The sequence below is a fragment of the Oryza glaberrima genome, chromosome 9 (assembly GCF_000147395.1).
Source record: "Oryza glaberrima chromosome 9, OglaRS2, whole genome shotgun sequence".
NCBI classification, from domain to species: domain Eukaryota; kingdom Viridiplantae; phylum Streptophyta; class Magnoliopsida; order Poales; family Poaceae; genus Oryza; species Oryza glaberrima.
In genome coordinates this window covers 21432439-21459506 of record NC_068334.1, presented here as the reverse complement: position 1 = coordinate 21459506, position 27068 = coordinate 21432439, and the positions used below count along the sequence as shown (strand labels likewise).

The window sequence follows — 27068 nt, the reverse complement described above, 5'->3', positions numbered from 1 at the left end:
AAAGATGTGGCTCAGTTTGGCGCTGAAAGAACTCTTGGCATTAGCTTGGCCTACATCATCAGCAGTAAGATATCAGAATATCTTCGTACGGCTCCAGGTAATTGTTTTTCGTTTTTGTTCTACTTGTTCCTTCCTATTTCCGTGGTCCGTCCACTGCTAACCATCATAATCTTGCCTGTTTTCACAAATAGCAAACCTGTAATAAGTTATAATTGACAATAATACCAAACCTATTAAATTGATGCACATGCATATATATATATATATATATATATATATATATATATATATATATATATATATATATATATATATATATATATATGTGGGTTAATCAATTGGAAACATCTGTTTTTGTCTTTGCTCACAAGAACAAGGGACATTGCTGTAGGGCATGATGCCCCTGTTTCTATGGCATTGGGTGTACATGATACTCCAGTTCAGGATGCTAATATTTCTCTGGTGTTAACAATTTACTTGACACACCTGACTTGGGAACACCTTTTCTCAGCTGATAAAACATATTACATACATACAACCTGAGATACATGCAAATAAATCATTGAAGGGAATGGGATTTATGAGCAATGCCCAGTAAAATGGCAGTACATATACGACTGTAAAATGGATTCCGCCTTCAATAATCACAAAATGTTACATGACAAATAGATGGTGGAAACGGAAACTGCATCATGACCATGTGCTTTCACAGAAAGGGCATGTCACCTAGGTTGATTGTTTTGCTTTGGAATTTTAGAGGGAAAGGGTAGATATGAGAGCTACTATTTAGTTGTAATTGAGCCGGTTTTCACTAAATATTTTGCTGGCTGCAGGTATAAAGGGTAACCTAAAACGACAAGGGGTTGTGTTCACCGTACACTCTCACAAGAAGCAGACCCGTATGGTTCATCTGTCTACTCCCTCTTGGAAAGGTGGAGATCAACAGAATTCTGGAACTAGTATGGATGATGGAGAGGATAACATGGACTTGGACTTGGACATGTTTTTTGGATGAGGGGCATGGTTAAGTTAAGTGTGGTGCATCTTCAGTTAACTTATGACTAGATTATCTACTGTTTTATCAGGTCTATTTATGAGGGGTACTGCTGGTATTTTGTAGAGCAGATGAATAGTCTTGTTTATGCCCCTGTTCGTTTCTTATCAATGTAGCGAGGTTGTAAACCGTACAGTCCTTGGTGGTGTCAAATTGCTCACAATTTATGGATGTGTGCCCCCTAGCAGCGTTGGGCTTCTTAAGTCCGATTATTTTTCTGCTGCAATTTGGTTTTCTGTCAATGTGAATGAAGAATCTAAAATCGGCAGACTGCAATCATCATTTGTTATGTGTTGGGCAATCAATGGTTCTGTTTAGATTCATAGAACTCCCTCCGTTTCTAAATATTTGACACCGTTAACTTTTTAGCACATGTTTGACTGTTCGTTTTATTTAATTTTTTTGTGAAATATGTAAAACTACATGTATACATATAAGTATATTTAACAATAAATCAAATGATAGGAAAAGAATTACTCCCTGTATGACGCCGTTGGCTTTTCGATCAACGTTTGACTATTCGTTTTATTCAAAAATTTTTGCAAATATGAAAATATTTATGTCATGCTTAAAGAACATTTGATGACGAATCAAGTCATAATAAAATAAATAATAATTACATAATTTTTTTTGAATAAGACGAATGGTCAAACGTTAGACAAAAAGTGAACGGCGTCATACATTAAAATATGAAGGTAGTAATAATTATTTAAATTTTTTAATAAGACGAACGGTCAAATATATTTTAAAAAATCAATGGTATTAAATATTTAGAAATGGTGGGAGTATTAGATCGTGTCTAATCGAGTATTAGGGTGAGTATGTTTTATCAGAACTTTTGAACTGAACAAACAGGAAAATGTAAACTGATGAGGCCACACCTAGCACAGCACCATGACTAGACTATGATCATCAATTACAAGCTCTAACACGGAGGAATTACACCTCATCCAATCAAGTGTGCACTCTGCCTTGGTTTGTCCATTTTTTAGGACAATTTTTTGGTTTGCGTTTCTTAGAACTGGAGTGGTTTTTTTTTTATTTACAAAACTGAACCAATAAACTGGAAAATCTACTTGTTAGTTGTTAGATACACCCTTATATTTAATCCCTTTGCATATTTTTTATTAAAATCCTAAATAAAGATTGTAGTACTAGGCTCTCTTTTAGCATAGCTCTATAGATCCAAGATTTAATAGAGCGGGGGTATTTTTAACTTTACAAATCGACAAATCTAGATATATGATTACATATATAACATTTGAAGAAATCAATTTATTCATATTTTAGGTGAAATTTAACTGTAATTTAACATACAAATATCAATCTTCTTCCAGTTTTTTTTTTTAAAAAAATCAATCTGTTTGCGCTCATCTTCTTCCTCACTCGATCAGTTCCCCAAATCCCCCACCCTATCCAAACTCTTCCTCCCCCGATCCAATTCGACTCCACTCCATCTCCCTCCTCCGGATCCCTAATGCACAAGGTGTAGAATTAAATTCCGGGGAAACCGTCAGAGTCGGAGGTAGGCGTAGCAGCATGGCTGGAGGCGAGAGCGATGACTGGTCGAAGAGGACGATCATGGAGGAATCCCTGCAGCCGCCGGCCCACGGCGCCGCGGCTGCGGCGGCGACTACACCTTGGGTCCTCCTCGACATCCGTTCCTTCATGGCCAACCACCGCAACGCCACCACCGCCACGTCCGAGACCAGGAGCGGCCACCCCATCGAGGTATCCTTGTGGACGGCGCCTCCGCCGCGCGTCTCCTACATATGCGTCCACTGCCCTGGATTGGACCCCAAGAAGTTCGCCACCGAGCCCACCATCATCGCCGCGGAGGCCGACCTCCTCCTCATCCGCGTCGCCATGGGGCGCCGGAACATCCGCTTCAAGAGCAGCTTCCATGACTACTTCGTCTACCAGGCCACCACCCCAACCCCGAAACTCACCTTGCTCCCGCCCCCTCCCATCGACAGGTTCATCGACCACGAGCTTGGCCTCCTGCGCTGCTGCGCCTCTCCTGATTACATTGTTGCTGCACTCTGTAACACCTTCGAATCAGGATACTTTGAGTACGACCTCCACATCTACCGCTCCGGCGATGATGCTTGACCTGCCATCCAATTTCCCTCCATGGCCTGGTCGACCCATCATTTGCCCATGTCAATACCAAGACGATCACCATTGGAGGGACAGCGGGCACCATGGGCTGGGTCGACCTCTACCGTGGTATTCTCTTCTGCGACCTTCTCCGCGACAGCACTAAGTTCCGCTACTTCCCCCTGCCGCCGCCGCTCAGCCCCAACAACTCGTTAACAAGCTCTCCAAGGCCTCATCGTGACATTGCCCTTGTCCAAGGTCGGATCAAGTTCATCGAGACGCGGCTTCATGTCAGGCCAGGTTCCATCATCAATGGCACCTTCATCTCTCAAGGTTGGACTGCTGCCACCTGGACTGCACCACACGCCAATCCCTGGAAGCATGGTTGGCGCCAGGACTGCAAAATCACTGCTTCCGATATCTCTGTTGATGACAGCAAGATGAATTTTGAGTTGCTGCCTAAGCTTTTCGATGACCAAGGCACACCTCAGCCAACCTTGGAGAGACTTCATGTCGGTCATCCAACGCTCAGCTTGCACTCTGATGACATTGTTTGCTTCATGGCCAAGGTTGACCAATGGGACGACGATGCTTGGGTGCTTGCTGTCGACATGAAGAACAAGAGACTAAAAGATGTGGCTGAGTTTGGTGCAGAAAGAACCCTTGGCATTGGCTACGCCTACATGAGCAGTAACATATCAGATTATCTTCGTAAGGCTCCAGGTAATTATTAGTTATTAGTTCTACTGGTTCATCCCTAACTCTCTGATCAGTTCCGTTGCTAACCATCATAACCTTGCCTGCTTTCACAAATAGCAAACCTGAAGTTATAATTGCTAAGAATATCAAACCTATTAGATCGATGCATATATATGGGCTAACCAATTGGAAAAAAATACATGTTTTTGTCTTTGCTAACCAGTGGAGGTGGGCTCGGCGTGGGCGGCGGAGATGGAGGCCGGCTTGGCGCGAGAGGCGTGGCCGATGGAGGGAGGCCAGAATGGCGCGAGAGGCGCATCCAGTGGAGGAGGCCGGTTTGGCGCGAATGGCTCGGCCGGCGGTGGAGGAGGCGACCTAGGTGTGAGGAGGAGTTGCCAGTGGGAGTGGCGCAAACTTCGGCGCACGAAGGCTGGCTGGCGGGGGACGCCGGTGCAGGGGTTCCACATGTCGGTAGAGCTTGTGTGGTGGTGGAGCATCGGTGTGTCAGCCGTGGAGTTGCAGGTGGTGACGGCGGGTGAAAACCTAGTCTGGTCTCGGCCGGACTGACAACGATGGTTCATTCCCCCTCCTGAGGGCGTTGTCGTGCTGTCTCACCCCTCAAAGGTGGTTGCCGGGCGAAAGCCCAATCTTGGCTCCTTTGAGCTCCAACGGACGGTGGCGGCGGTTTTTCTGTCGCTTCTCTTCTTGAAGACGTCGTTTTGGCATCCCCTGGGGGGGCGATCTCGTCTGTGTCCCTTTGTTGGTTTAGTGGCGGTTGGTCACGCTTAGCGGCGGCCGTTCCGGTGCTAGCCTTCTCCTGGGCTTGTGTGTTGGCGATGTCGGTGTGTGGGTGGTGGCTTTTTTCCTTTTTCCTGATTACGACCTTTCTAGGTTGTAATCTTGTAATTTTTTCCTGCTCTATTAATAGAACTTCGCACCGTCTCGTACGAGTCATTCAAAAAAAAAACAACAAGGGACATCACTGTAGGGAATGATAGCCCTGTTTCTATGGCATTGGGACACATGATACTCCAGTTCAGGATTCTAATATTTCTCTGGTGTTAACAAGACACTTGACACAGCTGACTTGGGAACACTTATGGTGAGCTGAGGTATCTGGAATGGATACAGGCAAATAAATCATTAATAATGGGAATGGGATTTATGAGCAATGCCCAGTAAATGGCAGTACATATATGACTTTAAAATGGATGCCGCCTTCTATAACTGCAAAACATTACCTAACAAACAGATGGTGGAAACAAAAACTGACTTATGCTACTTTCACAGAAAGAGCACATCACCTAGGTTGGTTGTTTCGCTATGGCATTTTATTATAGGAAAATGATAGAGATCAGAGCTACTATTTACTTGTCATTGAGCCAGTTTCTTATTTGTCACTAAATATTTTGCTGGCTGCAGGTATAAAGGGTAGCCTAAAACGACAAGGCGTTGTGTTGACTGTACCCTCTCACAAGAAGCAGACCCGTGTGGTGTATCCGTCTCCTCCCTCTTGGAAAGGTGGAGATCAACAGGATTCTAGAACAAGTATGAGTGATGGAGAAGATAACATGGACTTGGACTTATGCCTTGCTGTCCCACGTTGACTCAACCGCCTCATATAATAAAACCGGGGTCAAAAACCACCGAAGGACTTATTATAACTAGTTTTGATTAGTTAAGGGATGCCGGATATCTAGTTTTGTGGTTGGGGGACGAGTTGAGGGACCTTGGGTGTACTTTTTCCCTCAAAAAATGGCTAGTAGCATATGCGGGCCTTCTTTTTAGCAGGCCGGCCTTTTAACGGGCAATTGAATTCAACCGACGAGAGCACAGCACGGCGACCGAGGTCACACTCCGTTCTCCCTAAATTCCCCAGTCCGATCCGATTTCTTCATCTCCTCCCTCCTCACCCAAAACCACAACGGAAGGTATGTGTACATATATATACGTGTCGTTAGATCAGATTAGATAGGAAAAGATTGATAAATTCACCCAGAGGTTAAGTAGATAGTAGCTGCATATATAGCGATGGGTACTGGAGATGAGAGTGATGGGTGGTCGGATTGGGAGGAGAAGACCATCATGGATGAGTCCCTCCGGCCGCCGACCCACGTAGCTACTGCGGCGATGACGACACCACCTTGGGTCCTCCTCGAATGCGATGCCTACATCGCCACCAACCACGGCAACGCCACCACCGCCACGTCCAGGACCAGGAGCGGCCACCCCATCGAGGTATCCTTCTGGGCGGCGCCCCCGCCGCGCGTCTCCTACATGTGCGTCCACTGCCCTGGATTGGATCCCCACAAGTTCGCCGCCGAGCCCACCATCATCGCCACCGAGGCTGACCTCGTCCTCCTCCGCCTCGCCTTAGGGCCCCGGGACGACAGCTTCAAAACCAGCCGCCAAGATTACTTCATCTACCACGCTTCTTCCACCGCCCCGAAACTGAGCTTGATCCCGCCCCCTGTCCTCCTCGACAACAGGTTCATCGACAAACAGGTTGGCATCCTGCGCTGCCTTGATGATGGCACCTACATCGTCGCCGCGCTCTGTAGCGCCTTCAAACGAGGTGATCTTGACTATGTCCTCCATCTCTACCGCTCTGGTGCAGATGCTTGGACCTGCCATCCGCTCTCCATCCATGGTTTGGTCTTCGATCCATCATTTAGCCATGTCACTAGCAAGGTCATCACGGTTGGTGGTGAAGCCGGAACCATGGGCTGGGTCGACATCAACGATGGCATTCTCTTCTGCGACCTTCTCCGCGACACCGCTGAGCTCCGCTACCTCCCGCTGCCGCCACCACTCGAGCACAAAGACGACATGATAGTAGGCTGTCCAGGGCCACTTCGGGACTTTGCTCTTGTCCAAGGTCGGATCAAGTACATCGAGATGCAGGTTCATGTCAGGCCAGGCTCCACTATCAACGGCACCTACGCCTCTCAAGGCTGGGTTGCTGCCACTTGGAGTGCACCACCCACCAATCCTTGGAAGCAAGGTTGGCGCCACGACTGCCAAATCTCTGCCTCTCATCTTGCTGTTGATCACAACACCATGAATTTTGAGTTGCTGCCTAAGCTTGGCACACCTCAGCAAACCTTGGAGAGACTTCACGTGGGCCTTCCAAAGCTCAGCTTGCACTCTGATGACATTGTTTGCTTCATGGCTAAGGTCGACCTCTGGGACGACCAGAATGCATGGGTGCTTGCTGTTGACATGAAGAACAAGAGGCTAAAAGATGTGGCCGAGTTTGGCGCAGGAAGAACTCTTGGCATTAGCTCTGCCTACATAAGCACTAGGATATCAGACTATCTTCCTACGGCTCCAGGTAATTTATGTGTTCTACCGGCGCATCCCCTAACTAATTCTGCCATCCGTTGCATTGCTAGCCATCATGACCTACAAGTTTTAATTGATACTCCTGCTTGCTTTCAGAAATATTAAACCTGTAAGTTATAATTGATAGTTATATTAAATCAATTAGATTGATGCATATGTATGTGCTAATCAATTGGAAACATGTGCCTTTGTCTTTACTAACAAGAACAAGGGGACATTACTGTAGGACATGATACTCATTGTTTCTATGCCGCTGATGATAATCAAGTTCAGAACGCTACTTGTCTGGTGTTAACAAAATACTTGACACAGCTGTCTTGGAACACTTCAGTGAGCTAATAAACATATTACATAGATATAACGTATGTACAGGCAGGGAATCATGAAACAGAATGGGGTTTATGACCAATGCCCAGTTAAATGGCTGTGCATATATGACTGTAAAATGGATGCCTTTCTCTATAATCGCAAAATGTTACCTAACAAACAGATGGTGGAAACAAAAACTGCATCATGACCATGTGCTTTCACAGAAAGTGCATGTCACCTAGGTTGATTGTTTTGCTATGGAATTTTAGAGGGGAAGGATATATATATGAGAGCTACTGTTTAGTTGTCATTGAGCCGGTTTTCACTTAATATTTTGCTGGCTGCAGGTTTAAAGGGTAACCTGAAACGACGAGGGGTTATGTTGACCGTGCCTTCTCACAAGAAGCAGACCCGTGTGGTGCTGTCTAATCCCTCTTGGAAAGGTGGAGATCAACAAAATTCTGGAACAAGTATGGATGATAAAGAGGATAACATGGATTTGGACTTGGACATGTTTTTTGGATGAGGGGCATGGATAAGTGTGATGCATCTTCATGCCTTGGTGTTGTGTTAACTTATGGCTAGATTATCTACTGTTTTATCTGTCCTATGAGTAACTTATATGAGGGGGCTATTGCTAGTATTTTGTAGCAAGGATGAATAGTTGTATCTGTAGCACAATCTTAAGAGTGTGCTCTTGTTTATGCCCCTGTTTATTTCTTATCAATGTAGCGAGGTTGTAAACCGTATGGTCCTCTAGCTGGTGTCAAATTGCTCACACTTTATGGATGCGTGCCTCCTGGTAGAGTTGGGCGTCTCAGGTCCTATTATTTTTCTTCTGCAATTTGGTTTCCTCGCAGCTTTTCGTTTTCTGAGAATGTGAATTGTGAATCTGAAATCGGCTGACTGCAATCAACATTTGTTATGCCCTGGATGGCCTGGCAATCAACAGGTCTGTCCATAATTCTAGGTGGTGTTTAATTGAGTACTAGATTATTATATTTTGGGACAGATGGGGTATGTTTTATCAGAACTTTTGAATGGAACAAACTTGAAGATGCAAACTGATGAGGACACCTAGCACAACACCTTGACTGGAGTAGGATCATCAACCACAAAAGCCAACACCCAGGAATTATCTTAGCAGCTTCACTCGATCATATATTGTATTGTTTACAGCGATAATTATCTGATTAGTATCTTGCAGCATTCATGGCCTTGCTAGTAAATTGTATGTTCGACCTCATCAGATAATACCATGGCTTTGGTTTAATTGGAATTATTAGATTCTCTTCCCGCTAGTTGGAGTCGTACTTTCCGAGTCTTTTTCCTTTAGTTTTTTGTTTCCCTCCTCTCTTGGCATAAGTCGGTCTAGCTTAATGCGTTGTGTAATGAATATTCTTATCTTCTAATATATTGACGTGCAATCCTTTTGCGCGTTCGAGAAAAAGAATTATTAGATTCTCTGACGAATTGCACGCTTATTTGATACTACTACTACTAGTAGAGTACCTGCTTGTATGACTTATATCCATGAACCGATCAGTTTGTCAGTCAATTCTGGAGCCGTATCAAGTTGCTCGCCCAATAAAAACTTCAGACACTTCTGTCACTAACTACCTATGCCTGGACCTGCATCTCTGAAACCACCAAATTCAGACCTGTTTGGATCGACAGATGGAATTATACCACCTAGGACTGGGAGGAGTACCTGAGTTGCCTTCTGGCCATGGTCTTGCCCATCAATTAAATACTTGTCGTATACGTAGAGATTAAGAAAAAGAAATGGAGCAACGTGTTTTATCGATCATACATTCTTAAGTAAAGCTGACACTGATGACCTTCTGAAGAGTTTTGTCTTCCCTTCCACTGCTGATTCGGTAACTGAACTGAATTCTACTACTGATCGAGGCAAAAATTATCTATCAATATCTGTTGTTCAGAATCAAGGATGAGGATTTGTGAATGGTTCTTTGAAATAAGAGTTCATTTACAAACAAGACATTTTTTTTCTGAATCAAGGATGACGATTTGTGCCTTGGTGAACTTTTTAGATCTTTTTATCCTTGTTAATGTGAGCAACCCCCAGGATTGCAGCTATCTTCCTTCTAATCTTCCTGTATAATCTTAGATCTGTGACGTCCTTTGGGTGGCAAAGAGTATTGAATCTGATGGCTTTTGCTTCCGGCAGAGATGGTGGTGCCTGAGGTTAACTAGGACATGCTGGCGGTACTGTAGTGCTGGTGCATGCAACAAGATAAGTTGTGAGTACAAAATTAGATATACATTCTACAATGATCGGTTATTTTAACTGATGGTTTAATTCTGTGCTGACGTATGAATGTAGGTGGTCACTGATCTTCATTTTTGTCTACTGCAATGGACAATGCTAGAAGCTCCTCACCAGAACCATCTGCAAGAACAGGTAAAGACACCATATTACTCTTCAAAGGCAAAGATACTCTCCTATTACTCTTCAAAGGTAAAGACACCATATTACTCTTCAAAGGCAAAGGCAAAGACACCATATTACCATCTTCAAAGGTAAAGATCTGCAATTCAGAATAAATTTACATTGAATTGTGATTCATTCACAGAGAAATGAACTATCCAGTCAAAAATACTCTCCTACTTGTCCATGGGATATTTGTTGGGTGGCATCGAAAGGAAGCAATTACATATATTTAGTGGTCCTGACTGACACAGCAAATGCCTGATGAAGTGCAAACCCAAATGGCTGCATTGTTAATGTGTCTGTTTACCTGATGCTTATGCTTGCATCTCAATTTCAGCACTATGTTTGTTAAAGGCTTCAACTGCACCTATATTTCTTCTTCATGTACAGAGGCCATCTCATTATTGGCGTTCTGTTTTTTCTTACTACTTGCCATTAGGACGAATATGCTATAGAAGAATTTGATAAATGCTCGATCCAACATGCAACTGCCTATTTGGATTAAAGGTTGAATTGTCAAGCCGGGCGACTAATAATATTTTTCGGTGATCGAAAAATTGTAATATGTGTCGACTGTTGTTTATAGTGGAGACAATATCAGCGAAGCCCAAGCGGTTGCCCGATCTACCCAGGAGGTGGCTCCGCCACTGTTTATGAGCTGTGATGTGGACCGAAATATATAATATGACAAGAAAAACAAATGCATATGCTTTGTGCATGGAAAACTGAACTTGTTGTCCTTTTGGGTTGTCTTAAGTAAACATAATGCCAAATGTACGATATAGCGCCCATTTAACTTTCCTCTAGGTAATAGCAGTAGTGAAGCCCTGCAGGTGTCATTAACTGGCATTCTGAGTCCCGAGAGGATTAGCTTGCCTGTATTTTTTTATCAGATTGTGTATATTTAGGCGCCGGCGTCTGTGCATATCAAATTATTTGGTGTTGCTGAATGATGCTTTCCATAACCAAATTAACCGTACACACAAAGAAGGGGAAATGGAAAGACAAGGCAAAGAAAGAGATCCAAATCAAGAATATTTTTTTTTCAAAATATTAAATGTTAATTTTGTCCTAGGTACATGCAAATCGCTTCATCAACAGAAGAAATGGATGGAGGTAGACATGCCAACGTTTTCGCATGATGGAAGATAAAAAGGGCCAGAGGGCTTATTTATTTAGCTATGGAGTCGCGGCTTCATGTAATAGTGGTAGGGACGGGATCTTCACGCGAGTATGACAATAATGACGGGGTCTTCATGGACGAGCGATGTGCCTTCATGCGACGATGGTGACGGCTTCACAGAACGAGAGCGAAAATAATGACTTCATAAAAAGATAGCGACGTCTTCACGCACACTAAGTGGAATTGTTAATTGCTATGTTTGGAGCTCTAGCGACCGATCGATTTTGGTCACATGACTTAAGCTAATTGGCATGCTAGTTTTATCAGATCGGGAGAAGGAAAAAAGTTTTAAGGTGGTACAATGTTATTCTTAAGTCAGTGAATAGATGGAAGTTGAGGAATTGAGCCATATGCCTGCCTCCTTCCTCCTCATGTCATGTGTTCCTCTCCTCTTCATGTGGAGTCTTGACAAGCAAAGGAAGGAAGGAAACCTCCTCCTCTTCTTCGGCTCCAAATCCCCCCAAACAAACACAGCTTCCGACTCTCTCCCTCCCTCCCTCCGCCTCCGCCCATCCAATTTCTTACATCGTTCGACTCGACTCGACTCGACCCGAGCCGCAGGAGAGCGGGCGTCGCAAACCCTAGCTCCTCCCACCCACACCCACACGCTCATGCCCCCCAAACCCTAGACCATGCGCGCCTCCGCCGCCCCCATGGAGACCTCCTCCTCCGCCGCCGCCCGCAGATCCGCCGCCCCCGACCCCAAGAAGCCTCGCCTCGCCCAGCACCCCGCCCCCAGGGATCCCAGATCTTACCCCGCTGCCGCCAATGGCAACGCCCCCGCCCCCCCCGTCGACCAGGCGCAGGTGGACGAGCTCGTCGCGCAGTACCGGACCGCCCTCGGGGAGCTCACCTTCAACTCCAAGCCCATCATCACCAACCTCACCATCATCGCCGGCGAGAACCTCCACGCCGCCAAGCCCATCGCCTCTCTCATCTGCGCCAACATCCTCGAGGTGACCCTTCTCTTCTTCCGCTATTCCATTCCCTTTCTCTCCATGTAAAAAACTCCTTTCGCCTCCTGTCTTACTTAGTAGTTTATCATGTACGTCTTGTGCTAGATACAGCAAACGTGCTCCCATGAGATGAGCAGCCATCTTTTTTGTATTCTACTCTACATAGTACATAATAACATAGCTAATCGAGATGAGATCCCTGTGCTGTGCTTGTTGCCCAAACATCACCTTCTTTACTAATGAACTGCGCACTGACCTCATTTCTAACAAAAGGTTTAAACCACCCGCATTTCGCCTATGTTGATGTATGCAAATATCAGGGTAATGAGTGTATCGCTATGGACTGAATCTCTCTCTTACATCCTATCCCTTTCTATGTGCGTGTGCTCATGCGCTACTCTTGTATGACGTTAAGGCACATGGTTCTATACGCTTTACCGTTGCGGAATCCATTTCAAGTTACCGTGTGATGATTTTATGCCTACGATATCATTCACTGTATGAATATCAGACTTACTCGCCATGGCAAAAGGATATTAATGGTAGGGTTCTATCACCCTATGCAAGTGTTCTGTGATGCTAGAAAATATCATAAGTATCGGCTTATGGTTGCAAACTGTACCAGGCAGGCTTCAGTTTCGTTCCTACTCTTCCACTATCTGATCCCCAGATTTGTGCTGCACTGCATGTTGAACTGTTCTCATGCTGATAATGTTCTCAAATTGTGTACCTCATCTCCACCGTTGCACACAAGATGGATCCAGATTTCAGAAATCCATATTTATGATTGAACTCTTTAGCGTGTTCCTGTAAAGGTGAAAAAACTGTATAAATTGTGATGAGAGGATGTGGAAATACTGCACCTCATAAGTGGCCTACGCTGGTTGGTGTTGTCATGTAGTTGCTGGCTACTTAACTTAGATGGTTTTCGCACTGTTCACTTCTTTTGTAGCCTCTGCTCTTCCTAGGTGATGATGCCTACTGATAACTCTTGCATTTCAGCTAGGCTCATTATCGTCACACGTTTCGTGTGTTTGAACAAAATGTTGTTGGACTTCTCAACAAGTAGATGTAACTCAACTAAACAAAAGATGGAAAAACATTGGGCCTTCTCTATGTGAGGGTCATAAAGAAAATTTGTATTGGTCTGTTGTGTAGCAGATTTTTCTAGTCTTGGAGAGTGGAGACACAGCTATTATAGCAGTGACACCAGGTTTTCCATTGTTGTACTTGTATCACATTAACATTTCTGTGATTCTCTTTTTTTCATTGTAAACCTGTAGTACCTGCTTATGTAATTGTATTCTTATAGGTAGAAGGGTATGCTATTTCATATTGTTGGCTGCTTGTGCTTGTAGGTTCCAAGTGAACAGAAGCTACCATCTCTGTATCTACTTGACAGTATTGTCAAAAATATTGGAAAAGATTATGTTAAACATTTTTCTGCAAGATTACCCGAGGTTAGTAAATAATCGTTCTTGCTCTTCTAACTTTTTTTTTGCTGACCTGATAGTTGAGATTACCAGCTTCATGGAAAAATAATGAATCCTGGTTTCTTTCTGTATGAGATCAACCTTAGTTTTCTTGGGCGGTTCCTTGTTATTGTAGGTGTTCTGCAAAGCATATAAACAGGTTGATTCTTCCATACACAATAGCATGAGACACTTATTTGGAACATGGAAAGGAGTGTTTTCTCCAACTTCACTCCAAGTGATTGAGAAGGAACTTGGCTTTCAATCGTCTACTAATGGATCATCAGGCGCTGCACCATCAAAGCCTGATTCTCAATCCAATCGTCCATCCCACAGCATTCATGTGAACCCAAAATATTTGGAAGCAAGGCAGCAGCTCCAGCAACCAAATAAGGCAAGCCAACTTCTCTTTTTTGTGTGTGTGTGTGTGGATGTAGCTATTCAATGCTCTTGTCATCCTGAGTATCGTATCAAGACAATGATAGATATTGCTCCCATTGAAAAAATATAGATATGTTCATAGCGTTGTAACTGCTGCTTTATACTATCACATCACTCGTGAGTTTTTTTCACCTCATTCTATTCTCCCTTCGCTCTGTACAGGGACAGGGGATACTGGGAGCTGGGGCCAAGACTACTACAATTTCCGATTCTGGTGATGATATTGAGAGGACTAGCAGGACAGCTGTTGATAGAGGTGCAGGGCGGCGGCTGGATGCTTTGAACCCTAGGACTGTAAGTTCATCATTTGATCATTGAGTAACATAAGTGCTTAGATGTATTTACTTTGTTATATATATAATGCATATGTTATTATTTGACTTTGATATGCAGAATGTACAGCGGGCACAAAGGGACCCTTTTAGCAATCCTATTCATGAAAAGCAAGATAGAGATATGAGGGTCCTTGGATTCTCCAACATTTCACAGCAGGCTGTTGTGGGAACTGGTCTTGTTCGCGCAAAACCTAAAGGCCAAGATGGAAGTGGCGGACCATATTATACTGCTGGAGTTGGTTCTTCTGAAGAACAGTTTGACAGGCGCAGCAATTTTTATGCAAACAAGGATGTTAGACCATCAGGATCTGTACGTTTAGATAGTGCACTTTTGCCAACTCCTGTTAGTAATTCTGATAGGATTGGTAGGCCGTCATCCAACAAAAGCTGGAAGAATTCTGAGGAAGAAGAGTACATGTGGGATGATGTACGTTCTCAAGGAGCAGATTATGGAGGTACCAGTTCAACAAGAAAAAGAGAATGGATGCCTGATGATGGAAATGTTGGAAGCTTTCAAAGGGTTAAATGGGCAGAGGCGGGAGGACCTTTGGACCCTGACCTACACAAACTAGATAGCTTCCAAAGATTTGGAAATGCGACGGGTCAAGATAGAAGAATTGCACCATATATGGTATGTGAAAAGAAGATAGTACTATAAAAGCATATTCAATACTTGATAGATACAGCAAGTTAATTACTTGTACCTAATGTTGTTACTCCCTCCGGTTCTATAATAATTGACGTTTTGGACAAGGTTGAGATCAAACTTTTATAACTTTGACCATCAATAACTTTAAAAATATTTAGTTCAAAGAAACTAGAACAACATACATAGATTTGTCTTTCAAAGTACTATAATAAAAGTAAACATGCATTTATTTATTGTGTATATTATAATAGAAAAATAAGGTCAAAGATATATTTTGTAGACCGTGTCATTGTCCGAAATGTCAATTAAAATGAAACCGGAGGGAGTAGATAGTTTGAACTGCTGGTTCGCTCTCAACTTTGCAATTTATAATATTGCCTCAAAATCTTAGGTTTTACCTGTATACCATGCTAAATTTTGATGACATATATACACATATTCCATCTTTGCACTACTTTTGGACAAGATTATAATCTGATTGTTTTTTCAATTGTTCAGGATCATGAAGAGTACCTTCATGGTAAGCACGAAGTGGAACCAAGAATTGATAGGGAAATGCTCCCCGAAGGACAGCCGTTCTCGTCATCTCGTGGTTCCTCTCTCTGGTTATCCCATGAAAAACCTCTCCCAGACATTGTGTCAGATCCTAGGATATCAGCGTTTTCCAATCAGCCAGCGGACAGGCCTACCATTTATGCTGGTACCTTGTCAACAAGTATCACTTCATCTGTACCTGTTGGGTTGTCAGGAGCCTATGCTGGACGATCAAGCCTAGAAAGTGCAGCAACAAGATCAACTGAGACTATAGGACAGCAAAAGAATAGATATTGGTCAACTTCCTCACCACCTGTACAGTCACCTTCTGCATCATTTGCACGCCAGAGTTCCCCTAGTCCTGTAGAGCTTGATTACTCATCCAAACCATTCTCACAGTTGGGTCAAAATTCTCTGGAAGACTATAACCAAAGAACTCATGCCTTGGCTCAAAACCTTGCACTTTCTCAGGGCAGACCTAATCTGCTGGGTGCTCCTTCACATGCCTCCCAGCAGATTGAAAAGCACCCTTCCTTGCTGCAGTCAAAGCCACATCTCAGGACACTTGATCAACCGCAGGCAAACTTTTCACCTGAAAATTCATCTTCACTATTTAAATCTTCAATCCAGCTGCCTATTTCTGTTGGCGTGGGGCATCGGCAGCCTGAAGAAGTATCTCTGTCTAGTGACTCCACTCTTATGAGCTCAGATCATTTAAGTGCTAGCAATTTGTTGGCTGGCCTTATAAAGAGTGGATTCAAACCGAATGACGCCAACGATCTTGCCAGTTTGAGGGCACAACCTCCTCTTCCAAGTGGGCCACCTCCTCATGTTTCGACATCTCTTTCAGCTGCTTCCTCATCCCTGCACCTTCCAGCTAGTGATACTCTGAAGTCTCAGGCGCCAAACTCTCTGCGCCCACCTTTGCCCCCTGGGTTGCCACTTTCGTCGCCTTTTGTGTGCCTTACAACACAGACCTCGGAGAAAGCTGCACCACTCTCTAGTCTTCTCAGTTCCCTGGTTGCGAAGGGATTGATTTCTTCACCTTCTGCAGATTCAACTGTAGCGATCCCACAACAGCCCAGTAAATCAGAACTGAACACACCAGATGACACTGCTTCAGCTCCTTCTCTGCCTTTTGTCCAGCCTTCAGTTAAAAAGGAAACATCCAATCAAAACTCATCTGCCCCATCTAAGGCGCTGGTGCATCAACCTGTTCAAATCAAGAAGGAACCTGCAGAAATCAAGATGGTGGACCTTATTGGCTTTGACTTCAAGCCTGAGATGCTCCGCAAGTACCATGCACATGTGATCAGCACCCTCTTTGATGGCCAAAGTCATCAATGTAATACATGTGGTCTAAGATTCAGTCTTGAAGAAGAGCTCTCTGTGCACACTGCGTGCCATGGATCGAAGCAAACTGAGACTAGAAAGACTGGTATCGCACCTGAAAAATGGTACCCTAGCAAAAATAATTGGGTCGATAGATCACATGAAGTGCAGAACAGCGCCCTGGAGTCTGCTTCTTCTGTTGCAGATTTGAGCTCTGAAGAGGAAGTTTGTGAATTCATGGTTCCTGCAGATGAGAGCCAGATTATCTGTGCACTCTGTGGAGAGTCATTTGATGACATTTATTCCATTGAGAAGGATAACTGGATGTACAAGGATGCGGTCTATTTTGATTCTTCGAAGACAGAAGGCAGCAGTGGCGACAGTGCTGAGAGTAAAGAGCGTGTACCCATAGTGCATGCAAGATGTATGTCGATAAGCTCAAATGATGGCATGGAGGTTGATTAGCATTTGTGCCAAACACAGGGGCAGAAGCAGTAGCAACAGAAACAGCTCGAATGATGAGATTGAGGTGGAGGTGGATTAGCTGGAAATCTGGTGCTTAACAGAAGCTCAAATGAAATGATGCCACAAAAGTGGGTCAGCGTGAGGGGTGATCTGCAGCAGCAACTGCAATGATGCTGTCGCGGCCATGACATGTAGGTGGATTAGTGTGAAGTTGACAGCCTGACGCGCTGCACAAGTAAATTTTGGTCAAATGTTTGAGTTCATCCCTCAGTCACCATTAATCGTGGATAAGGTGCTTACACAGAATAAATTCCAAGTCCAGCTCTGGCCTTGTCAACCGATCATCCTCGCAATCGAGATCTTCGGGGGTCTGATATTTGTATTTTTGGTTCAATCGAAGGGAAATGATCTTTCTGTTCATAGAAGGCCAGCTTGTATGTTAAAAAGGAGTGTATTGTTTCATTACGAGGGAAAACAATAGGTGACGCTGCCATTGAGTTACTGTTGTTTTTGGCAAACTTGTTTCATCTTCCGAGGACTAGAGATTTTGTACCTAAAAAATAACTGATAATAGAACATCATGGAGGCAGAATTACTAGTTACTTAAGGCTTGCTTGCTTGATGTGGGAGTTCATCATTGTAGTTCCATGTTCCTTCCTCCTTGCCATTGTGATGCGTAAAATTATTTTGTCGTCGGAAGTTGTTAATTCGGCAGATGATAGATCTGAGTATTATATAATTCTGTAATTAATTGTGAAACTGTAGGCATCAGTAATAAGCGATTACATTCCCACCTGATAGAACCTGGTGAATAGCTCAATGATTTGCCTCTCATGAATTCCTGGTACAAGTCAATGTTACGAAAGAGGCCATTTGGATTAATAAATGTCCCTTCAGAGTCATGACTTATGTTACTAATCACTTGATGAAACAATGCGGTCAAGTCGAGTTGCTTGTTAATGTGGTAGCTTGATGCACGTTACTCCATTGTAATACTAGTAGTACATTTTAGCATGTCTGATGCTTCCGTGGGAGAAGACAGCAGCAATGGTTGGGCTTAACTAAGCTAATGCCCAGTGGGAGAAGACAGCAGCCGACCGCCCCACCCTGGTCTAGAGTATTAGCGGAATACTAACTTGATTATATAAATAAATTCAATTTCTTTTTCAAAAAATAAACACAATAAATGGTTTAAAACAAGTAATGCAATGGTCAATGGAAAAGAACACTTTTTAATAGAACTTTTTTTTAAAGAGTGAAGTAAACAAGCTGTTTCAACAAGCCGATAAATAACCTGAAAAGAAAATGGCTCATTTCAACCGTCGAACGCCACCTACCGCTTATGGAGTTGTGGTTGCAGATGGCTCCCCTTGCTACCTCTGTCGGTCAGCCCCAACCACCAAACCAACCACAGCCATATCCCCATCCTATCAACATCAACCTTACGGAGTACGTGCTGCCATGGATGCGTGTTTGTTTCTCTCAGTACTCACCAAACTGTCTTCTATCTGTACCATCTACAGGACTGTGTGTACTCAAATAATGGCATGCCATTTCGATCAGTGAATTCATTCATTTTTTTGTCAGCAACAAGAGAGCCAATGGCAAATCCAAACATTGCTGAGCAGACAAGATCACAGGACAGCAGAAATGTGGTGGTTGTTTTGATTGTTTTAGGCAGCTTTTCCATTCCAAGATGTAAAATTCGACTTACTGAGAACATCATCATCATGTAAATCCGCACCCGCAACCGCAATCAAACATTAGGTCTTCCTCCCCTCTCTCCAATTTTGGTCACAAAAATTTGAAAGGAAAACAAGAAGAAAGAAGCAAATCAACCAACAAAAATTTGAGCATTTCTTGAGATAACTGTATTCAACTACCAATAATATCAGCAGCATCAGTCTTGTTGATCGATCAGCTGCTGCTGGTGTCGCCGGCGGTTTGGCCGGAGGAGGAATACTCCCATGGCGTCATGTCCATGGGGTAGCTGCCGAGCACCCGGAGGAAGGAGGTGAACTCCTGTATCTCCGACAGCGCGTTCTGCGCCCTGACCTCCGCCATGGACGCCTGGAAGTCGATGTAGAACATGTACTCGAAGTGCTTGGCCGTGCCGACGTTGGCGTCGTCGACGAGCCGGATGGGGCGGTGGCGGTGTGGGCGGCTCTCGATCTTGGTGAGGCTGATGTCCCGGAACGCGAAGGCCGACAGCACCTTGAAGAGCACCGACGTGCCCTCCCTGTCGTGCGCGAACACGATGCTCGTCTTGAATGGCCGGTCCGTTCGCGGGATGATGGGCTCCCGCGCCAGCATCACGAACCGCGTCACGTTCCCGGCGTCGTCCTGGATGCCGTCCGCGAGCACCTGGAGCCCGTACAGCTCGGCGGCGCGGGAGGACGCGATGGCGGCGGTGTCGCGGAGCCCCGCGGCGGCGACGTGCTCGGCGGCGGCGGCGGTGTCGTCGAAGGCCTCGCGGGCGACGTTGAGGCCCATGGCGTTGAGGGTGAGCTCGCACTGGGCGAGCGCCTGCGGGTGGGAGATGACGCGGGTGAGGAGGTCCCTGCGGACGCCCGGGAGCGCGAGGAGGCAGTGGTGGACGGGGAGCTGGACCTCGCCGACGATGTGGAGGCGGTGGCGGAGGAGGAGGTCGTAGTTGCGGTGGATGCTGCCGCCGAGGGAGTTCTCGACGGGGAGGACGGCGCGGTCGGCGATCCAGAGCTCCACGGCCTGGAAGGCCACCTCGAACTGGTCGCAGGGGATGGCGTCGCAGGAGGGGTAGGCCTTGGCCGCCGCCGCCTCGCTGTAGGCACCCGGGACACCCTGGTAGGCGACGCGAAGCTGGCTGCCGTGCATGGGCGCCGGGGAGAGGTCGGTGATGGTGAGCGGGCGCGGGAGGTTGGAGACGGGGAGCAGATCCAGGTCGAGCGGCTGCGCGGCGTGGTCGGAGAGGGCGGGCTTGATGCTGTCGCCGTTCACCCGCGGGGCGCCATAGGCTTTGGCGTTGGTGGTACTGGTGGTGGCGAGGATGGCGGCGCAGGTGGTCTGCCAGTCGGCGCGGGAGAAGGGGGTGGCGCACGGCGGGCGGATGGCCGTGGATCTGGGGATCTGGGTGGGGCGCGGTGCGGGCAGAGTTTCCATCATCCGGCGGACGGCGACGGCGAGGGGTGGGTGGCGGGAAAGGGCGGCCTCCCTCCCTCCCTGTAGCTGCAAGGGAAGGGAAGCTAAAGCTTTGTGTCTCTCGGTGGTGTTGCGTTTGTCGAGAAGATGGAGTGAGGGACTGCCTCCACCTCAACGAGACGCCGCGGGACCAACTATTTGTTTTTCTTAATAATCACGATTCTTAAATATTACCCCCTCCATTTCAAAATGTTTAACACCTTTGACCTTTTTAGCACATGTGTCACACCCTAAAAATCCTAAATATATAAATTGTTGTTTAATTGGAATCATTAGAAATGATTTTAAAAGCCTAGAAAAGAAGATCTAATTTTAAATAATAAATTCCAATATAAAATGGGGCCAGATAAAATTTCATTAAATACTTTGCTTGATTCTATAATTCCTAGATTTTTCTGGGATTTATTTGAGCCAAGGAAGTATTTTTAATAAATAGAATTGCATTTCATGAATAATTTGAATGGAAAAAGGTTTTTAAAAGTCTCTTTTGGCTTTGGGCCGAAAGTCGGCCCAAAACCCTCTCTCTCTCCTCCTCGGCCCAAGTCAAGCCGAGCCGCCCGCGCGCGCTCGCTGCCGCTGATAGGTGGGGCCCACCTGTCAAGCCTGTCGTCTACCTCCGGCCGGCCGCCGCCCGAACCCTAGCGCCGCGCCGCCGTCGTCTCCTTCCAAATCCAGCCGCCCCTTTTCGTTTCCGGTGAAATTAATAGAGGGGAAATGATCCCCGGGATCCCATCTATCTTATCTCTTATGGAATCGTCGGCTAATTTCGTTTGGAAATCCGTGGATTCGATCTCGAATCGGATTCATCTCTCTCTCCGAACCCTAATCTTTCCTTCTCGTCGCCGGCCGCCGTGGGCCTTCGCCGCCGCCTTCCAACCCCTATAAAAGGACCCCTAAGCCCGCCGCTACCCGTCGCCACCCTCGCCTTTGCCCGCCGTCATCCGTAGCGCCCTAGCCCCGTGAGACCTCGCGCCGCCGTCGTCGCCGCCGCTCCAGCCGTGCGCCGCCGTCGCTCCAGTCGTCGCCGTCGCTCGGGGAGGTCGCTATCGTGGTCGCCGTCGCGTCGCCGTCCTCGTCCGCCCTTTCGCCGTCGCTGTCAACCGCCGGAGCACCGTCGCCGTCGTCAAGCCGAAGAGTGCCGCCGCCTTTTCCTCGTCGCCGACGTCGTCCGGTCATCGTCCGCCGTCGCTTTGGTCACCGGTGAGTTCGCCGCGTCGCCCTCTACGTGTTGGTGTCCTCCGTTCGCGTCGTCGTGCCGTCGTTCGCCGGCGAGCTTGCGCGCCCGAGCCGCCGCCGGTGGTGACGTCACCGCTGACGTCTTTGTCGTCGTCCATCCGTGAGCCGCGGTGGATCCGATCGATCTCGGCCGTCCGTTGTAGTTAGGATCGATCTCGGCCGCCCAATCTCGTGAACCGCCGCCGTGCACCTGGTCCACCACGAACCCTAGCCGTTGACGCAATAATTTCCTTTTCCTTTTCAAAAATAATTCATTATTGCGTCATAATTCAATTAAAATCTAAATAAATGATTTAATCCGATTTAATCTTTGAAAATTCATAACTAATTCATCTTAGCTCGGATTTAGTTGGTTCAAGTCTCTAAATTTTTCTAAAATTGAGATCTACATGTTAAAAATATCCATATGTACCTGTTCATGCTTGTTTATGTGTTGTTTTGGTGATTTTGCTCTTTTCTGTTTAGATTCCGACGTCTCCGGAGAGTTCGTTTTCGCAGGAGAAGAATTTGAAGAGTTCCAAGGCCAGCAAGGCAAGTCACACAGATCCCAAACAACTCTTTGAGCATGTTGATCCCGTTTAAAGCTATTGTTTCTATTCAACTATTGCATTTATTTTCAAATGTCATTGGGTGGAATTAACCTATTGTTTGTTATAGCCCTTTTGTTCTTGATTACTTTATTCCTTGATACCTTGGGTTATTATAACTTGACTAGTTGGGCTTTATATATTGGTTCAGCTAGATATTAGTTATGATTGCTAAGCCATGCTTAGAAACATTAGCACACTATTGGAATAACTTATGACTCACTATTATTTAATGATAGCTCATGATGGTTAATCATGATTGGTTAATTAATTAATTTGCCAACTAAAACCTGATAATGGTGGGTTGTGAGCACATGGTTTTGATGGTCGTGCTCATGACAATTAAGGACCGGTTCACGAGTTTCGGTTGTGAAACATTAACCGTGCCAACCACAAGCCAGCGTGGGCAACGGCTTTACCTTTTGTATAGCATGGTTCATTGCGGGGCACCAGACTGAGAAGTGGCGGAGATAAGCCCACGGGGGTCGCTGGGGAGTCTATGCCTTGTTTATAAGGGGGTGATTATGATCCAGGAACGGTGCGCTGTGGTGGATTGTGTTGTGCGAGGGGTACTGTCACAGCTCCTTTCCGAGGTACCGTGGTGGTATCGAGGCGTATGGTGACATGTCGTGGGGCTGTGTCTTGTGGGTACAGTGGTACACCTCTGGCCAGAGTAAAACTATTCGAATAGCCGTGCCCGCGGTTATGGGCGGGTCTAACAATGTCTTTCGTGATTAGTCTCACATCTCTCATCATAATAAAAGATGCTATAACTGGTAATAATTTGATTAGCTCCTGGTTTGGAATGGTATATTCCTGGTTTGGAGATAGAACTGTGCAGCCGGGATGGTTGTTCAGAATGGTTGGGCCTATGCAACAGGGTATGTTGTATAGCGTTGGATTAATATTGTTTAATTATTACTTAACTGTTTTATTAAATTCTGAAATGTTTATTAAATGCTGTTTATGCAAATGAAACCCTACTATGTCATCCTTCGTTATCCTGTGCACTTGCATATTTGCTGCGTGGCTTGCTGAGTATGTCATATACTCACCTTGCAATCATTCATCAGAGGAGGAGTTCTACAGTGATGCTGATGGTGTAGAGGATTAGGTGTAGCCCTGGTCAAGCTGCCTGTGGAGTGGAGTCGTCTGGCGCCGTTTATCTTATTTTCCGCTGCTTAGATCTTTATTGATTGAGAGGAACTATCTACCTCTGTAATGAAATTTTATTCGCTTATTAATTAGAGTAATAATTGTACTATATTATCAATTTGTTATTGTGTGCCTCGGCTGATTCCTGGACGAGGGTTCACACACATGTAAGCGTTTGGAATTTTGGATAGAAATTCCGGGCGTGACAACATGTGTGACCGTTCGTCTTATTCAAAAAAATTTGTGAAATATGTAAACTATATGTGTATATGAAAGTATATTTAACAATGAATCAAATGATATGAAAAGAATAAATAATTACTTAAATTTTTTGAATAAGATGAATGGTCAAACACGTATTAAAAAGTCAATGGTGTCAAACATTTTAAAACGGAGGGAGTATTTTTTTTAATACATTGCTATTCCATTTTGGTAAGCGCACCAACTCCATTTGTCAGCACGAGTGTGAATGCCTATTTTACCATATTACGAACCCTACATGTTCATCCTCCTTCCTATCTCCATCTCTCAATTCACTCTCCTCTCATTGGCACATGCCTAATCTTTCACTCCTCCAAGCCTCCTGACCTTCCCTTGATGTTTCCCCTTCTACCAACATCCAGCTATCCACGCCCCCTTCCTCTCTTCCTCCTTATTGCGCTAGCTCTTGAGCCCTTGCGTGATGAGCCTAGAGATCACCGAGGGCCCACACCCTCTCTCGACCTCCTTGTCTCGTTAGTGTTCCCTACATTTTTTTCGTCATTGGTAGTCATGCTCGTTGCTCCCACCGTTGACAAGCCTAGATCTAGCGAGATCCCATTGTCGAGCTCCACCATTCCTTGTTGCGGTTGGTTCTATCACACTAAAGAGCCCTTCCCCTCACACGAGGCCCATCGGTGGCAGTGATGGGGGAGGAGGAGATGCGTAGCAATGGAGTGAGAGGAAGGTGATGCGCTGACCTACTTTCTCATCATCGACGCCGCCTCACTTTCATCAACCATCGTGTCGTTCTCGCCCGTGTGGGCACTTTGCCAAGTGAAGCATCTAGGCCCCCGGTGTTAATTTTGGTAATTAATGACAAGCACTAATTGTGGACTAACCGTTGTCTTTGAGCTATACATTTTAAGTTAGGTCCATGTCATATGTGCGCATGGATGATTATCGATGGATTAAAATTGACGGCGCAAAGCAAAGGGAAAGAAGACGGTAAAACTAGCGCTTTAATTTAGAATTGATCGAGATGTAGGGCGATCAAATTTGCTAGTTTAATTTTAGTTTCACCGTACTATTAAGAGGGGTAATGACCTAGCAAAGAGATGATTTTAATTGCCACATTAGGTCATTGCATTTTCATTTGTGCTCTCTTTTTCATTACACACACATTCACTTGCAAATTCACTGGTTTCGGCCTGACCAGGGGCGGTCAGACCGGCCACATAGTGGCGGTCTGACCGGCGTGCCCTGGCCGGTCAGACCGGCTACATAGTGGTGGTCTGACCGGCGGCACTTTCCCGGTCAGACCGGCCCCCTGGAGGCCGAGATGGTGCTGCTCGGGATGGCCGATACAGAGCCGACGGAGCCGTATTCGGTCTGACCGAGCCGAGGCCGGTCTGACCGGCCAGGCCGATGGGGCCCTCTGACAGGGCTACAACGGCTAGTTTTCTAGCCGTTGCAGAGTAGCACGGTCTGACCGGCCAGATACCTCCGGTCAGACCGGCAGAGCACAGAGTTGGGGGATTTCGCCCCCAACGGCTAGTTTTGGTGGGTGGGAGTATAAATACTCCCCCACCAGCAGCAAGGGGCTCTCTTGGCACCCAATTCAATTGCATACACCCCTTGCACCTCTCTCACACTCACTTGAGCTTTGTGTTCATCCATCTAGTGTGTTAGAGGGTTGTTTAGCCAAGAGTCAAGTGCATTTGCTTCCATTGTAGAGCTAGTGTGGCACTTGATCATCTCCACACCGGGTCATTGCTTGTTACTCTTGGAGGTTGCCGCCTCCTAGACGGCTTGTGGAGGAGTTGCCCGGTGACCTCTCCGAGAAGATTGTGGAGGAGGCCCGGTGCCGGTTTGTGAGTGGTTTGGAGTTCACCACCTTCGGAGTGAAGGAAGAACTACCCCGAGTGATCGAGGCTTGGGTAGTCCTCTCCGTGGGCCGGCTCCCGCCTTGCCCACCCCTTGACGAAGGGGGCGTACGGTGGCTTCGTGGTTGAGCGGTGGAGTTGGACTTGCCTCAACGGGGAGTAGGAAACCGGCGAGTTTCCGAACCTCAGTGAAAAATCTCTTGTCTCATTGTCTCATTTGATTGTCGCATTTACATTTGAGCAATTTACATTTCTAGAGACACACTTGAGATCATATCACCCTAGGATTGCAAAACATTGACATAGGAGCGTGATTTACTTTCTTAGAGATATAATTGAGCCACTATCACCCTAGGTTTGCAAAACATAACTTAGTTGCTTAGTTAGAGTTCACCCTCACCAAGCCTAACAACTTAGGTTAGATTTGATTAGGTGTTATTTAGTTCTAAATCGCCTATTCACCCCCCTCTAGTCGACATCTCGATCCTACACCAAGCCATCGCCATCTACCTCAAGGACATTTGTGCGTGCGTTGTCCCCACCACAATGTTCACGATGGCGTTGTTAGAGCTCGACATTGTGTCCACCAACAACCACGAGAGGTTCATCAGGGTCACGTTCAGTGACATCTACGAATTCACCTTCCTACTAAGGCTTCTCTCCTACGCGAGAAGAGGGACGAGGGTGGGTGTTGCTCAAGATATGTGAGGAGTTCGTGTTGAGGCTAGCATGGATATTTGGGTGCGTCATCAGTGAGAGTGGAGGAGCCTCGATAGGTTGGCAAGAAGACCTTGGCGGAGTTGCGAGATTGAACACAAGAGAGATGGAGAGGCTGACTTGTGGGCTCACAAAGGGAAAAATGAGCATTTATACTTGTGTTTCATGTTGGCATGTTTGTGTGTCAGGCCACATAGATAATGTGACAAAAGATTACAAGCTTATCTCTTTAGTGACAATTTTATAATAACAGTATTTAAAAGAAGTGGCATTTGAATAGTAGCGATTCTTACGAGTGGCAAATAGTCAAACTTTGGTGGTAGGTGAGGATGATTAAGGTTGTGTTCGCAACTCCACTCTCCGCATGAAAAATAGAATGGTCTATTAGCGTGTAATTAATTAATTATTAGTTAATTCTTTTGAAAACTAGATCAATATGATTTTTTAAAGCAACTTTCTTATATTTTTTTTTAAAAAATTAACATATTGTTTTATCAGTTTGAAAAGCGTGCACGTAAAAAATTTGAGAAAAGTGAGTTTGGAACTAAGGAAACGAACTCATGCTCGGCGCTGCATGAATTTATATTTATGTATTCTATGTATTCAGCGGTAGATGTACACGTCAAAGTCAATTTTTGTTTTGCAATCCACGCCGCTCAGGATGCTTCCTTCGAACACAGAAAGAAAGAAAGGCTATGTTTAGTTCGGCGTAAAGTTTAGATTTTAGTTGAAATTGGAGATGATGTGATTAAAAAGTTGTACGTGTATGACAGGTTAATGTGA

The 27068-nt window shown here is 45.6% G+C and overlaps 3 protein-coding genes and 1 pseudogene across 3 annotated transcripts; 3 read left to right on the top strand and 1 right to left on the bottom strand.

The window, feature by feature from the left end:
• The first annotated feature begins 2423 nt into the window (after positions 1-2423).
• Positions 2424-4887, top strand: LOC127783579 (uncharacterized; annotated as a pseudogene).
• Positions 4888-5884: 997 nt separating this feature from the next.
• LOC127783852 (uncharacterized) lies at positions 5885-8294 on the top strand. Its single transcript, XM_052310999.1, has 2 exons — positions 5885-7187; positions 7855-8294. Exons 1-2 carry the CDS (start codon positions 5885-5887, stop codon positions 8031-8033), a joined length of 1482 nt encoding a protein of 493 aa, XP_052166959.1. The 3' UTR covers positions 8034-8294.
• A 3227-nt stretch (positions 8295-11521) lies between these two features.
• On the top strand, positions 11522-18261 carry LOC127783576 (polyadenylation and cleavage factor homolog 4-like). The gene is made up of 6 exons (XM_052310764.1): positions 11522-12101; positions 13460-13561; positions 13710-13967; positions 14177-14308; positions 14408-14980; positions 15497-18261. Exons 1-6 carry the CDS (start codon positions 11778-11780, stop codon positions 17327-17329), a joined length of 3222 nt encoding a protein of 1073 aa, XP_052166724.1. The 5' UTR covers positions 11522-11777; the 3' UTR covers positions 17330-18261.
• Positions 18262-19062: 801 nt separating this feature from the next.
• Positions 19063-20634, bottom strand: LOC127783580 (arogenate dehydratase 3-like). Its single transcript, XM_052310768.1, has one exon. It carries the CDS (start codon positions 20468-20470, stop codon positions 19247-19249), a length of 1224 nt encoding a protein of 407 aa, XP_052166728.1. The 5' UTR covers positions 20471-20634; the 3' UTR covers positions 19063-19246.
• Between the last annotated feature and the right edge of the window lie 6434 nt (positions 20635-27068).

What these genes read in the sequence shown, in the direction of transcription:
- LOC127783852 (XM_052310999.1), top strand. Translation starts at nt 5,885, where the DNA reads ATGGGTACTGGAGATGAGAGTGATGGGTGGTCGGATTGGGAGGAGAAG. An exon ending in CTATCTTCCTACGGCTCCAG is followed by an intron (nt 7,188 to 7,854) that starts GTAATTTATGTG and finishes TGCTGGCTGCAG; the next exon opens with GTTTAAAGGGTAACCTGAAA.
- LOC127783576 (XM_052310764.1), top strand. Translation starts at nt 11,778, where the DNA reads ATGCGCGCCTCCGCCGCCCCCATGGAGACCTCCTCCTCCGCCGCCGCC. An exon ending in ATGCTTTGAACCCTAGGACT is followed by an intron (nt 14,309 to 14,407) that starts GTAAGTTCATCA and finishes TTTGATATGCAG; the next exon opens with AATGTACAGCGGGCACAAAG. An exon ending in GAAGAATTGCACCATATATG is followed by an intron (nt 14,981 to 15,496) that starts GTATGTGAAAAG and finishes TCAATTGTTCAG; the next exon opens with GATCATGAAGAGTACCTTCA.
- LOC127783580 (XM_052310768.1), bottom strand. Translation starts at nt 20,470, where the DNA reads ATGATGGAAACTCTGCCCGCACCGCGCCCCACCCAGATCCCCAGATCC.